This window comes from Canis aureus, chromosome 24 (assembly GCF_053574225.1).
Source record: "Canis aureus isolate CA01 chromosome 24, VMU_Caureus_v.1.0, whole genome shotgun sequence".
NCBI lineage: Eukaryota > Metazoa > Chordata > Mammalia > Carnivora > Canidae > Canis > Canis aureus.
Genome location: NC_135634.1, coordinates 7,622,463 through 7,636,851, shown reverse-complemented (window position 1 = coordinate 7,636,851; position 14,389 = coordinate 7,622,463). Strand labels below are relative to the sequence as shown.

At 36.6% G+C, this 14,389-nt stretch overlaps 2 protein-coding genes across 12 annotated transcripts in view; one reads left to right on the top strand and one right to left on the bottom strand.

Annotated features, from left to right (window-relative positions):
- LOC144296596 (uncharacterized) overlaps positions 1-2,922 on the top strand; it is a 56,539-nt gene extending 53,617 nt beyond the window's left edge. The window contains exon 4 of the mRNA XM_077869693.1: positions 2,667-2,922. Within this exon, the coding sequence (XP_077725819.1) occupies positions 2,667-2,764 (98 nt within the window). The 3' untranslated portion in view covers positions 2,765-2,922. The remainder of the gene's footprint in view (positions 1-2,666) is intronic.
- Positions 1-14,389, bottom strand: part of STARD13 (StAR related lipid transfer domain containing 13) — a 514,444-nt gene that overhangs the window by 434,266 nt on the left and 65,789 nt on the right. The window lies entirely within an intron of this gene.

Genomic DNA, 14,389 nt, shown 5'->3' with positions numbered 1-14,389 from the left:
TCAGTGTGAATAGAAATTACCTGAGTATCTTGTTGAAATGCAGATTTTGATTCAGTAGGTCTGGGAAGGAGCCCAAGATTCTGCATTTCTAACATTTCAGCCAATGCAGCTGATCCCCAGACTATAGTTTAAGAAGCAAGGTTTTAGACCTACGCTTTCCAATACAGTAGCCATTAGTTACTTATAGCTATTAAGTACTTGAAACATACTAGTCTGGATTGAGATGTGCTGCAAGTGTAAGATACTCACCAGATTTTGAAGACGTAGTTTAAAAAGGAAAGTGTAAAGCATCTTGTAATTTTTACGCTGATTACGTGTTAAGATAATATTTTTAATAGATTGGGTTAAACACAATGTACTATTAAATTCAACTTCACCCATTTTTTTTAGCTTTTTTGATTGACTATCAGAAAATTTAAATTTGCATATATGGCTCACATTGTATTTCCATTGGACACTGCTGCTTTAGTGAACTCTCCTGAATCTTCTCCACTAATACAAATGTTATTTACCTTTAAGAACTAACTCAAGTCACCCTCCTCTAGTGTCTTCCTTGTCTTCTCACCTCAGGTGATGTCTGAAGATGTGGTCCATTTATCCTTTAGCATATATTGCCTTGTGTTGCTAAAGGTCACATATCTACATCATGAGTTCCTGGAATTCTAAGCTTATATATCATTCTTCCTTGTATAAGATGATATTTATTTCCTCCTTGTATTGATTGCCCCTTTTACCACCTAAAAGTTCTTGATGATCACCACTGAATAAATTATGAACCTGAAAGACCCGCTATGACTTTGTATTCCTCAATGTGCTTAGCACACTGTATTTATTTTATTTTATTTATTTATTCATGAGAGACACAGAGAAAGGCAGAAACATAGGCAGATGGAGAAGCAGGCTCTATGCAGAGAGCCCGATGTGGGACTCCATCCCAGGACCCCAGGATCATGCCCTGAGCCAAAGGCAGACGCTCAACTGCTGAGCCACCCAGGCATCTCAGTCCACTGCATTTTATTTTATTTTTTTAATTTATTTATACAGAGAGAGAGAGAGACTGAGAGGCAGAGACACAGGCAGAAGGAGAAGTGAGCTCCATGCAGGGAGCCTGACGTGGGACTCGATCCTGGGTCTCCAGGATCAGACCCCGGGATGCAGGCGGCGCTAAACCACTGCGCCACCGGGGGTGCCCGGTCCACTGCATTTTAAAAAGAAGGGCTGCTAGTGAAGTATGGGTCAACCCCAGCCAACCTCAATGCATTGATCACAGTGTTCTTGGGCTGCCTGACCTGCTGTTCTCTCTGCTAAGGGAATTCTAGTAACTGTAATAGAAGCCTAATCAAAACATAATTAGGAAGGCAAACTACTGTAAAAAGCCATCATATAATGCATTCCAACAAGAGATTTGGGATTATGTGCACCATTGCTTTCCTCCTTTAGGATAATTAAAAGTTCACTGAAAGAGAATTACTTAAAAACAAAGAAGGTGACTGCTTCTCTTTCAGTACCATCATCATTATTGAAATGAGGAACTTGAGAAGGCTCTTGGCTTGAAGTAAGGGGAAAATTCCCAATGTTTCGTCAAACAGGATTTAAGAAGCATTTACTCATCTTCAATTTGAGATTCCAGGATCACTCTCCCTTTGTGTTAAACGTATTGCCTGGTAAATCTCCATTCATTCATTCATTCATTCATTCTTTTTTTTAAAAAAAGATGTATTTATTTGAGGCAGGGGGAGGAGAGGGAATCTCAAGCAGACTCCACACTGAGTGTGGAGCTTGATGCAAGGCTCCATTTCATGACCCTGACATCACCACCTGAGCCAAAACCAAGAGTTTTGGTTAACTGATGCTGAACTGACGGTGTCACCCAGGTGCCCTGCATTCATTCATTCTTTGCTCACTTGCTCACTTAACCCACAGGGTCACTCCTTCAACAAGAGACTTGCTGAGCACCTACAATAAGCCAGGTGCTGGTGACGCCAGGATTCATAAGGCAGTCCAATGCTAGACTTGGACACAAATAATGTCTTAAGTAAAATGCAGTTTCCAGACCATTCTTTTGTCCTACTAATTACTGAATTATATTTGGTAATTTTACTTTTCTGACCAATTATTCATTCATCAGGATCATTAGTAGTTGGAAAAAAATAATTTTAAGTCATTAAAGCATTTTGAAAAGGCATTAAACATATCTAGTTTTGAAGATGCTTTAAGGGCTTAAAAGTATTTTTTCCCAAACTGCAATTTATTTATTTATTTATTTATTTATTTATTTATTTAAATTTTTATTTATTTATGATAGGCACACAGTGAGAGAGAGAGAGGCAGAGACACAGGCAGAGGGAGAAGCAGGCTCCATGCACTGGGAGCCTGACGTGGGATTCGATCCCAGATCTCCAGGATCGCGCCCTGGGCCAAAGGCAGGTGCCAAACCGCTGCACCACCCAGGGATCCCCCAAATTGCAATTTAAATTAAAAAAAAAGGTTCTTGGCACTTGTATAACAGAGCAATGTTATGGAAAAGAGTCCCTTACAATTTAACATATGTGACTTTTATAGTCTAATTAAGTTTGAAATTTTGTATTCATTTCCTTTTTAAGATTTGCCTGGCTCCTGTCAGTAACATTGTCCTTCAAGAGCTTTCTTACTTGTTCTCATTTCAGCCATCCTACTGCTACAGAACTTCACTGCAGAGGTATTAGGGCAGAATCCATGTCTCCAGAATTCTGGCTTGTCATTCACATGCATCCATGTGCCTTAATTCCAAATGTGAAGTTCCAGCCAATAGGGAGTGTCTGGAATAACACTGGAGTCTTTTTTACTTTAAAAAAACTCTCTGTTAAGAAAAAAAAGAAAAAAACACCCCACCAATTCTCTTTGTTCAAACTTTACCTTACTTATGTTCAAAAGAAGGGATGAAATGTCAATTTGAAGACTGATTTTCTTTTTTTTTTTTTTTTAATTTTTTATTTATTTATGATAGTCACACAGAGAGAGAGAGAGAGAGAGAGGCAGAGACACAGGCAGAGGGAGAAGCAGGCTCCATGCACCGGAAGCCCGATGTGGGATTCGATCCCGGGTCTCCAGGATCGCACCCTGGGCCAAAGGCAGGCGCCACACCGCTGCGCCACCCAGGGATCCCTGAAGACTGATTTTCAATAAAAATGTTCATCTGCATGCATTATATGCATGTATCAGTAGATTGTGGTGGGATCATATATCTCCTACTAGAATATATAATTTTGGGAGGAGGGGACAGGGATCTTGTCTTTTCCATATCGTCCTCAATAAGGTTTTCTAAATTGAAATAGTATCTATGACAACATAAGTGAGGCATGACAGAAGGGAGAGGCATTTGTATTTCTAAAGCTCAATTACCACTGTCATCAGAACAAATTTAACAATCTTTTTTTCCAAGAAAAAAAAATAATCTATTTGATATCCCACTGTAATCATATTCTGTGAGAAAAATGATTTCGTTCATTTTTCAGAAGCCACATGTGGCTGTGTGTATGAGGAGCTCCCTGTAGTCAGACTCCACATATGATAGTCATTAATCTAGTGATGACACTGGAACAGGAAAAAGATTAATTTCTTGCCTTGAGATAGTTGGAGAAGAAAAAAAAGGAAACATAAAATCTATTATTTGGACAGCTTTAAGCTCTGACCTACTTAAGAAAGCTAATGCAATAGTGATGTTCATTCATTAATTAAAATTCTTTTAGTATGCATTTCCTATTAATTGTGTACTTTATATTCATATTATACATTAGGCTTATATGTCCATATTACTAATTTTAGTAATTAAAGATCCACCAGCAGCCTGCTGATCTTCAGCAACATGGTTTTGAATCATAGGAAGCCAATATGTGGTATATAATGTGTCATCCATGCTGATTTTTTTTCCTCCCCCAAACTTAATCAGCATTAGTTCAGTTCACTTTATTTTAGTTAAAAAGCAGCAAAGCCAAATGGCTTGGTACTTTTCATTAGCTTTGAGACCAGTGGATAGATTTTAAAATTTGGCATTAAAAGTTGAATTTTTAGCTCTTCATACACATGGATCAAATTTCCTTGATGGTCAAAAAATAAAAATCAAGAAATATTATTCAAAATATGAGTTTGCATCAGTATTTAAGCCATTGCATTATGTCTTATGTTTAACCACTAGTTTTTGGCATCATTTACCCAAAAAAAGCCCCAAAACATAATTTCAGACCCGAGATCTGGTGGGACTGGGAGTCATGATTAGAAAAAGACCCTGTATTGCTTAGGAGATTGTCACTGAAAGAGAATTCTACAGCCTCATGTCATGCCCTTGGATCAGGGATCAATTGTTTATAGGAGAATAGGAGATTCCAGACAGAGATGCAGGTGTGAGCCCAGAGAATCCAACATTTTGGAACTAGAATGTTTTTTTGAGGACTTAAATTTTTTTTTTATTTTATAAGAAGAACAACAATGAAGTTAAATCCTTGCTTAAGATCACAGGAATTGTTCATAGCTAGCTCCTGGTTCCTCCCCAGGCCAATTTTCTGGCACCAGAATACACTGAGAAATTAATAAACTTAATGCATCGAAATAGTTTTATTTGGAGAGGGAGGTGTTCAACATAATTCAACAAACACTTATTGAATACTTCCTACTGAGTAGGGCTAACGCAACTCTAAAGCACCAGACCTTTCAAACAGCTCTTCCCATGTGCACACTGGAGTGGATCAGAAAGAAGGAGGAAAGCTAGACTGGGGGTGTTGGAGCTTCAAACTTCTTGGGGAGAGGATGGAAGGACAGTGGAACATAAGGACGGTAATGGGCAGCTGAAAGAGGAACGGGAAGAAGTCTAGAGTTGCTCAATGGTGCAAGGGGTTCATATGCTAGGGCTGAGGACCTGATAGCCTAGAAATATGGCCAATGACTTTCAGCTAGATTGGGAGTGATTCTTTAAACTCTTAACCTGAGCCTTCCCATCCAGTCTGTACCCACAATACCCACAATCTCCAAACTCTCTCTTCTGTAATAACTAGACTCAGCGAATATTCATCTGTGGATTGAACCCCATGCCAGAAAGAAGGATTTAAGGAGCCATGCACAATTCTTAGGGGTCACAGCTTAAGTTACTACATTTTCTGAACTTAAGCCCCAAATAACAATAACAGTTTCTCCCTGGTCCTGAGACCAATTTATTTAAGCTGCCCCCCACCACATGTGTCCTATTATCTGGAATCACCTGTCCAGGGATATCTCATCTCTAGAGAAATGACATCTCCCATACCCAAGTTTGACAGAATTCCCAGGGGCAGCTGCCTGGGCTCTTCACATAGCACCTGCTTCTAATAATGTCTTTCATCTAAACACAAAGATGCCCATTATAATCTGAGCCTCGCAGAAAAATCATGGGCTTTAGATTCAGGAAGATCTGCCTATCCAGCACCACTGGAGGTCTCATTTGAAGTATTGTCTCTGCCAAGACTCCATCTACCTTAATTATCTCATTTCTGGTTGCATAAAAGCTAAAATAACCTCTAGGACTATGATTTGCTAAAGCAGTAAAAGTTAGAGTTTGCTTTTCACCAAGTATTACTAATATATTAGGATCACTTTTTTCAATTAGTTTTTACATTGTAATAAATATGCATAACATAAAATTTACCATTTTAACCATTTTTAAGTGTATAGTTCAGCAGCACTAAGGACTTTCATATTGTTGAGTAGCCATTGCTACCATCCATCTCCAGAACCAACTTCTCAAACTGAAACACCACATCCATTAAACACTAACTCCCCATTCTCCTTTCCTCATAGCCCTTGGCAACCACCATTCTACTGTCTCTGTGAGCTTGATGAGTCTAAGTAGCTCATAGGAATGGAATCAGAGGGCGCCTGAGTGGCTCAGGCAGTTAGGCATCTGCCTTCTGCTCAGGTCATGATCCCAAGGTCCTAGGATTGAGCCCCCACATCGAGCCCCACACCTGACTCCTTGCTCAGTGGGGAGTCTGCTTCTCCCTCTCTCCCTCCCCCTGCTCATGCTCTCTCTCTCTCTCACTCTTTCTCAAATAAATAAAATCTTTAAAAAAAAAAAGAATGGAATCATATAATATTTTTCCTTTTGTGACAGACTTAGTTCACTTAACATATTGTCTTCAAGATTCTTTCATGTAGTAGTGGGTACCACAAATTTATTCCTTTTTAAAGTTTTTTTTTTAAGATTTTATTTATTCATGGAAGACACACACAGAGAGAAGGCAGAGACACAGGCAGAGGGAGAAGCAGGATCCATACAAGGAGCCTGATGTGGGACTTGATCCCCGGACTCCAGGATCAGGCCCTGGGCTGAAGGCGGCATTAAACCACTGAAACCCTGGGTAGCCAGGGATCCCATTAAAGTTTAATAATACTTAATTGTAAGTAAGTAAGTAAAAACACATTTTGTTTATCCACTCATCTGTCAATGCACACTTTGACTGTTTCCATCATTTAGCTACTATGAATAATGCTGCTATGAAAATGGATGTATAAATATGTCTTTGAGTCCTTGCTTTCAATTCTTTTGGGCATATACCCAGAAGTAGAATTGCTAGATCATATGATAATTCTGTTTAATTTTTTTGAGGAACCTCCAAGCTGTTTTAAAATTACTTTTTAAGTCTGATGTTGAACAATAACATTTTGCCAACCTCACCTCTTCATATATATATATGTACTTCAGAGATAACAATAAAATGAATTTGAATGCATGTGTAATAATCGGGGTTTCAAGAGAATGTTATTTCATCATCTATTAAAGAGAGCTTAAGTGTGTTGAAGTTTGGGCAAACAAAAGTGCATGAGTGTCAAATAAAAAGTGCATGAATGTCAAATTAAAGCCTCTATCCAGTAAGACCTGAATATATGGATTATCTAGAGAACATGTCACCTATGGAAATTCACTAAATGAGTTTCATAACTTCTCCCTGTCATAATATAATGTTTTGGATAAAGATATGAGGAGTTGAAATAAAATGGATCACTAGGTTTAAATGGTTTTTAAATAGACAATTTAAATTATAATGAAAACAGAGTTTGAAACACTATAAAATTATGAAGGAAATTATTAATATATAAAGAGTTATCCTTAATTTCAATTATATCTAAGTCTTTCTAAAAATAGTAAAGATTTTCAGTCTAAGATAAATGACACATGCATGTATAGATGGAATCTACTTTAAACACATGACTTAAATGTGTACTCTAAAGAATAATTCATTTAGAGGAACTAAATACCTAGTTACAGCTTATTACAGAATAATAAACCAGCCATTTGGAAAAGCCTTGTTGTGTCAGCATGATACGGATTTTAAAAAATGGCTAGATTTTAAATCCCAGTGATTTGGGGATCCCTGGGTTGCTCAGTGGTTTAGCACCTGCCTTGAGCCCAGGGCATGATCCTGGAGTCCCAGGATCGAGTCCCACATCAGGCTCCTTGTCTGGAGCCTGCTTCTCCCTCTCCCTCTGCCTATGTCTCTGCCTCTCTCTCTCTCTCTCTCTCTCTCTCTGTGTGTGTCTCTCATGAATAAATAAATAAAATCTTTAAAAAAAAATCCCAGTGATTTAATCATACCCTAAACTACTCTCCTACAAATTCCTGCAAGACAGCTCTGTTAAAACAAAGAAACAAACACAGGTTCTAGCTGAGTTTCTACAAATTGTGCTTATACTATCATTTGAATAGCCAATCCTTTATCCATATACTGTTCATTGTTTAGATTGTATTTCTTTCTGAGATTTGTAGCTTGAGTTTGAAACCAGATGCTCTTCCAGGTATTAATCAAGTGGCTAAATTCCAAAGACCTCAGCAATTCACCATATAATGTGTGAATTATTTTTTCTAGGTTATGATATATTAAGCTGACAGTTATTGTTATCATTAGGATTGCTCGTATATGGAAACAGCATGTATTCTTCACAGAACACTGATAAGTTGTATTTATTTTAATCATCTTATTTCAAAGGCTAATTGTTAGTGTTTTTATCATTCATATTATGGACATAGGGCTCCAATAAAAGAGCTAAATCATCAAATTATATTTTTATTTATATCCTATTTAAAAGTGCTTTATTCTATCAGGTGCCTGGGTGGTGCAGTTAAGTGTCCTACTCTTGGTTTCAGCTCAGGTCAGGATTTCAGGTTCATGAGATCAAGCCCTGCACTAGGCCCAGGACAGAGTCTGCTTGAGACTCTCTCTCTCCTTCTACCCCTCCCACTCATGCTCTCTCTCTCTCTCTAAAACAAGTAAATAAATTTTTTTGAAAAGTGTCTTATTCTATAGACTTCATTACATCATGGTTTAACTCATGAACCCAAAGATGTCTGTAAATGTCTGTAACCTTTGTATTATTACTGATACTTACTCTGTTTCACATTCTTGGTTAAAAGAAGTATCAAGAGTCTTCCCACTTAGTCATACCACCTTTATTCTATGATGTTGTAGGTAGTACAGTAGGCATTGCTAAAACATATAAATCAGGTTAGATTCATGCTCAAAACCTAGTCAGGTAGAAGTTGAATGAATGTCAATGATCATTAGCTGATAGACTTTAACTATGGTATATCTGGCCAGAAGAATAAACGAGTGTCTGATTAATGCCATTTGTTCTACACCTTTTCTTCAACAATCTGCCTTTTACACATGCTATCTTTCCACTGAACCCCAAACTCTAAGGCACTCCTGAAATGGCCATCAAGGGGCTCATGATCTTTTCTACCCTGGCTGATATCAATACCCTTTTCTGCTAAGCCAGTACTCACAGAGTTTCTTGACTTTGACCCTCAGATATTCTGTACCCTATAACCTACTCATATGGCCTCCTTCTAATTTTGACCTCCCTATAACTATTGCACATAAAACACCAGGTTTGATGGGTGTGCAGTGTCCCCAGGGCCATTTGGTTTGATGATAGAAACAAGAGGATGAAGGATAGAAGACCAAATTCTGATTCAAACTGTCTTCAAATGTCTCTGAAGGAAAACCCAGTGTGTGTCCTTAGTCAGGCTCCACCTCAAATAAATGATTTCTGCCCATTTAGCTCATTAATATCTTTTTTTGTTCATTCATCTATCCCACTAATTGTATATTTTTTTTAAATCTTTTTTTAAATTTTTTATTTATTTATGATAGTCACACAGAGAGACAGAGAGAGAGAGAGGCAGAGACACAGGCAGAGGGAGAAGCAGGCTCCATGCACTGGGAGCCCAACGTGGGATTTGATCCCGGGTCTCCAGGATCGCGCCCTGGGCCAAAGGCAGGCGCTAAACTGCTGCACCACCCAGGGATCCCTGTATATTTTATTATAATTATTTGCTTATGCATCTATCATCACTATTAAAACCAAGATCTTCAAATGTAGAAATAATGCTGGTATCAAAGTTTTAGCTTTTCCATAATTTCCAACAATAATTTCTACCTCCCCACATAAACATAATTGATATTTTCTCAGCCTTTCACAAATAATGAATAAAGACATTTTTAGAAACACTTTGCTAATTTTTAAATTGAACTGTAACATATAATATAAGTTTAAAAAAACTTCATCTGAAATGCAAAACTTCATCTGAAGACCCAGTGGCCCCTGTGGTTATACTTTAGCTAAAATCAAATGACATTTTAGAACACCCTTAAAAAAAAATTCCTACTCCTTTTAATCTTTTATGGACACTTCTCTAGTTTCATTAGCTACTTAACGGCGTTATTCACCAATTACCTTATCAATAATCAAGAACTTCATTCCTAGAAGCTCAGGTGAAGTAAATTGGCTCTACCCTCCTCATTAAGCTTTCAGAAGACGCCTTAGACAAAGAATCCTACATCACTGTGCCTTAACAACCATAAACATTTTCCCCAAGCCCTTTTTATGTAGCAATTTAGATCAAAAGCAACAAAGCTTAAGAAGGCAGTGTGGCAGTGATTACTGAACTAGCAATGAGATAGGGAGAGACACAGAGGCATAAGGATACATACACAGAGACAAAGAGGCAGAAAGAAGACTTTTCTTTATAATTAGAATGCAAGCTAATAAACGTGGAAGGAATGGATAGAACTAAAAAAAATCATCATTCTGCAATTCTTCATTTTTTAAAAAGATTTTATTTATTTATTAATGAGAGAGAGAGGCGGAGACACAGGCAGAGGGAGAAGCAGTCTCCATGCAGGGAGCCCAGGATCACGCCCTGAGCAGAAGGCAGACGCTCAACCACTGAGCCACCAAGGCATCCCTGCAATTCTCTATTTTAATAAATCATTCCAGCAATAACAGGGTAAGCAAGGATGCTAAAACAATTTGGCCTAAAGATTGTCATGAACTGAATGTTCACATGATCTCAAAGATTCATAATGCAGATTATTTACAAATTACAAATTGAAATGTACCCTGACATTTGGGAATCATCTTAACTAGGTGATCAGACAGCCTCACCAATAGGAAAATCTCCTGACTTTATTTGCTACCTGATGTGATGCAATAAATATACAATATTACATATATAGTTTTTTTGCTAAAAATCTCATCTATGTCAAATTATGAAGAAACAGTCATAAAAATTCAGAGTGCATTCTGAATGGAACATTCGAGAAGATAATGATCTGAACTCAAAAAGTCAGTGTCATGAAAGGAAGAAAGAAAGAAATAAAGAAGGAAAGAAATATCAAAAGCAAATGTAGGGGGATGCCTGGGTGAAGCAGTCAGCTGAGCATCCAACTCTTGTTTCTGGCTTAGGAGTGATCTCCAGGTAATGAGATTGAGCTCCAGGTCAGGCTCTGTTCTCAGTGTGGAGTCTGCTTGATAGTCTCTCCCTCTCCTTCTGCCCTTCTTGCTCATACTCTCTCTCTCTCTCCCTCTCAAATAAATAAATCAATCTTAAAAAAATGTATATATGGTGCAAATCTTGATTGGATCCAAGATTTTTAAAACCTATGAAAGATAGTATTAAGGCAATTGAAAATATTTGATTATAGACTATATTAGATGATAATCCATTTAATTCTCACATGTAGTTGATGATATTTTGGCTAGAAGAATATATATATGAGATATATAATATAAAAGTAAGAAGTCTTTATTAATGAGTTGCTAATTCTTCAGTAACTAGTTGAGCATAAAAATGTATATTTATATTTTATATATGAGTATGTAGACATATATATGTAGATATATATATCTACATATATCCACATATATAGAAGAAAAGCAAAAAGATAAAATGTAAACTTGTGAATCTAGGTGAATGGTGGTATATGGTTTTCATATTTTATTTTTTCAACTTTTCTGTAGGTTAATTTTTCAAAGTATAAAGTGTGGGGAAAAAAGATGCAAGATGTCAACTTTTGGCCAAGAAGATTATAATCAATTAATATTATAATAAAAATTACAAATTGGTCTAAAGAAAAAAAAAGCCTGGTTTCTCCTGGCTCTGCCTTTTAATAGGTGTGGGATCTTAGATGTGTCACTTAGCTTCGAAAGGAATCTTTCTAATCTATAAAGTAAGGAGATGATGTTCATAAAGAAAGGACAAAGAGACCAAAGATATCCTAAAAGCTGTATTTTAATATCTTCCTTTATGTACTATGGTACAAAAGGGAAAAAATGCTGAAATTATTATCACTCTCTTCTCCTTACTTTTCTCTCTCATAAGTAAAATGTGCATCAAAGGAAAATGTGACTAATACCTTTTATTTTTCAATGAAATGAGAATTCCACTACTCTCATCTTGTGATTGATGATTGCCACGTATACCTCAGGAGACTCTGGAAGGTTTAAGTGGAAAAACTAGAAAATTGTCACCCTTAATGATCATTTCTATTGTTGCATCACAATAGAGAATAGGGTTAAACTCAATTAACCATTTTTTCCCATGTTTCAAAGAATGTTTTTTATTCTGCTGTAGCCAGTAGACCTTGATTTCTGTTGCTAGGAAACCTGGAAGGCTCTTTTAGTCCTCATGGAAACCATGCTTAATGCAATCACTTTGGCTGATTATTTACTGGCTGTTTGGCATGATCCCAACTCAAGGAAGGTTTATTTCAAACCTTTGCAAAGTAAACAAGTAGGGCCAAACTGTGCTAGTGTGGGAGCCTACAGCAGACTGCCCCAAAATATGCCAAAATGGCATATGGATTATTTTGAGTTAAAGTTATTACTTAGGAAATAGCCAGGGCAAAAATACTCAGACCCTCTTTTGTCTCCAGAATATAAGAAAAAAATCTTCCATGTGAAAGGTACCCTCTCTGCACCACGAGGCAGAGAGATAGCTTTATGATCAGAGAGAAGGAATTTAGGGTTGAAAAAGCCTATATAAGCAAACCTTGTTACTTTTACTAATTTACTACCCAAGTCCAAATTCAGTTTAGAATTCCTTTCTAATTAAAGTTTCCAAACATAAGTTTTATCAATGCCTCACAGATTTATGCTTCTTTTTCTATAAACTACAAAAGCTGCCCACCTTGGTCACTTCTTAGGTTCCATAGTATGTACAAATTAAATTTGATTTTCTCCAGTTAATCTCTTGCATGCCTCTTTTTCTTTTAGATCAGCTAGAAGAATCATGAAAGATAGAGGAAAATTTTTCCTCTTCAATACTAGCCTTTGTGAAGTGCCTCAGGGGCCTTTTGGGGGTCAGAGAAAGTAGAAGGACAAAGGGGCAATACCCCTCTCTCCTTTAAGAAGGGCAATTCTACTTTGATCTGCTTTAATGTTAGGCTTCATTTGGAGATAATGAAAGAAAAAGTTTGAGAAGTCCTGATTAATCTACAAACAAACAAACAAACAAAAGTCTCTAAGAACTAACTTGCCCAAAGTTATCCAGCTCATAAAATCCAAGGCTGTGGATTAAGCTGGTTCCTCTGACTTTAAATTTTTCCATTCTCCCACACTTCCTTTTGCTACGATTGAGCAAACAATTTAACTATACATACAATAGCAATGTTTAAAGATATTATCAGAGTATCATGAACAATGCTCTATACTAATGCATTTGAGAAGTTTGACAAATGGATAGTTTTCTGAACAGTGCTACTTAAAGTGTGGTCAGCTAACTGGTCTGCAAACTGTTACCAGTCTGAGATGAAGTAAGTACAGAAATTGAGAGTAAGTACTTAGAATCATTGAAAGCATTTTTTTATATCGCTGCAATATCCAAGCACCTAATTTCATATTTTACAAAAATATTGGTCTGCAATAAATTAAGGAAGTCTTAGAAAACTATGACTTAACAAAACTGACTCAAGAAGAAATAAAAAGCTAAACAGACCTACAGCCATTTAAAAAAGATGGATTAATGGATCAAAAACTATCCCCCTAAAAATCCTCCAGTCCAAAATGGTTTATTTTTTATTATTTTTTTTAATTTTTATTTATTTATGATAGTTACAGAGAGAGAGAGAGAGGCAGAGACACAGGCAGAGGGAGAAGCAGGCTCCATGCGCCGGGAGCCCGATGTGGGATTCGATCCCGGGTCTCCAGGATCGCGCCCTGGGCCAAAGGCAGGCGCCAAACCGCTGCGCCACCCAGGGATCCCCAAAATGGTTTATATGCAAATTCTCCCAAGCCTCCACTGAATGGATCATATCTTTTTTTTTTTTTGAATGGATCATATCTATTTTATATAAACTCTCCCAAAGATCAGGACAACAGGAAAAGTAACCCAATTCATTTAATGAAGTCAATGTAATCTCAGACCTAAACTAGACAAGGACAGTACAGGGAAAAACAATAAAATCTTATAGTCCAATCTTTCTTATGACCATAAGTACAAAAAGTCTAAATAAAATAATAGAAAATCAAACCCTGCATATATTATTATTAAGTATTAATTTAGATATCCTATTAATATGTCACAACATCGACAGTTTAGAGGGAGAAATAACAAATCATTAACAGATGAAGAAAACCAAGGATAGAAAAACAAACAAGCAAAAATTCGTGAAAAGAGAAAAATTACTGGCCCACTAGAAAAAAAGGAAATTTTCAAAAAGTATCTTTTAAATCTGTCATAAATGTCAATATTGAAAATAAAACAAAACCATGCTCTTTAAAATCAGTAATGAAAAAGATTTCCAGCTATCACTGTTTCTTCTTGCATGGTGCAGATTGAAGGGAGGAGGAGGGAATAGTTATATTGAATAGAAAGGCAGAATAAAACTTTAATCATTGACATTACTGTCCACATAAAAATGCCTAGAACTTATGCAAATTATTAGAACAAATAAGGAATTTTGGATTTTTATTAAAATACTATGTATAATACAAAATTTTATTATATTTGCATATATATTGCATATATAAAAATTGCATTAGTATAAAAAGCAACACATAATTAGATAATACAATTTTAGAAGATATAATTTATATTGGTAAC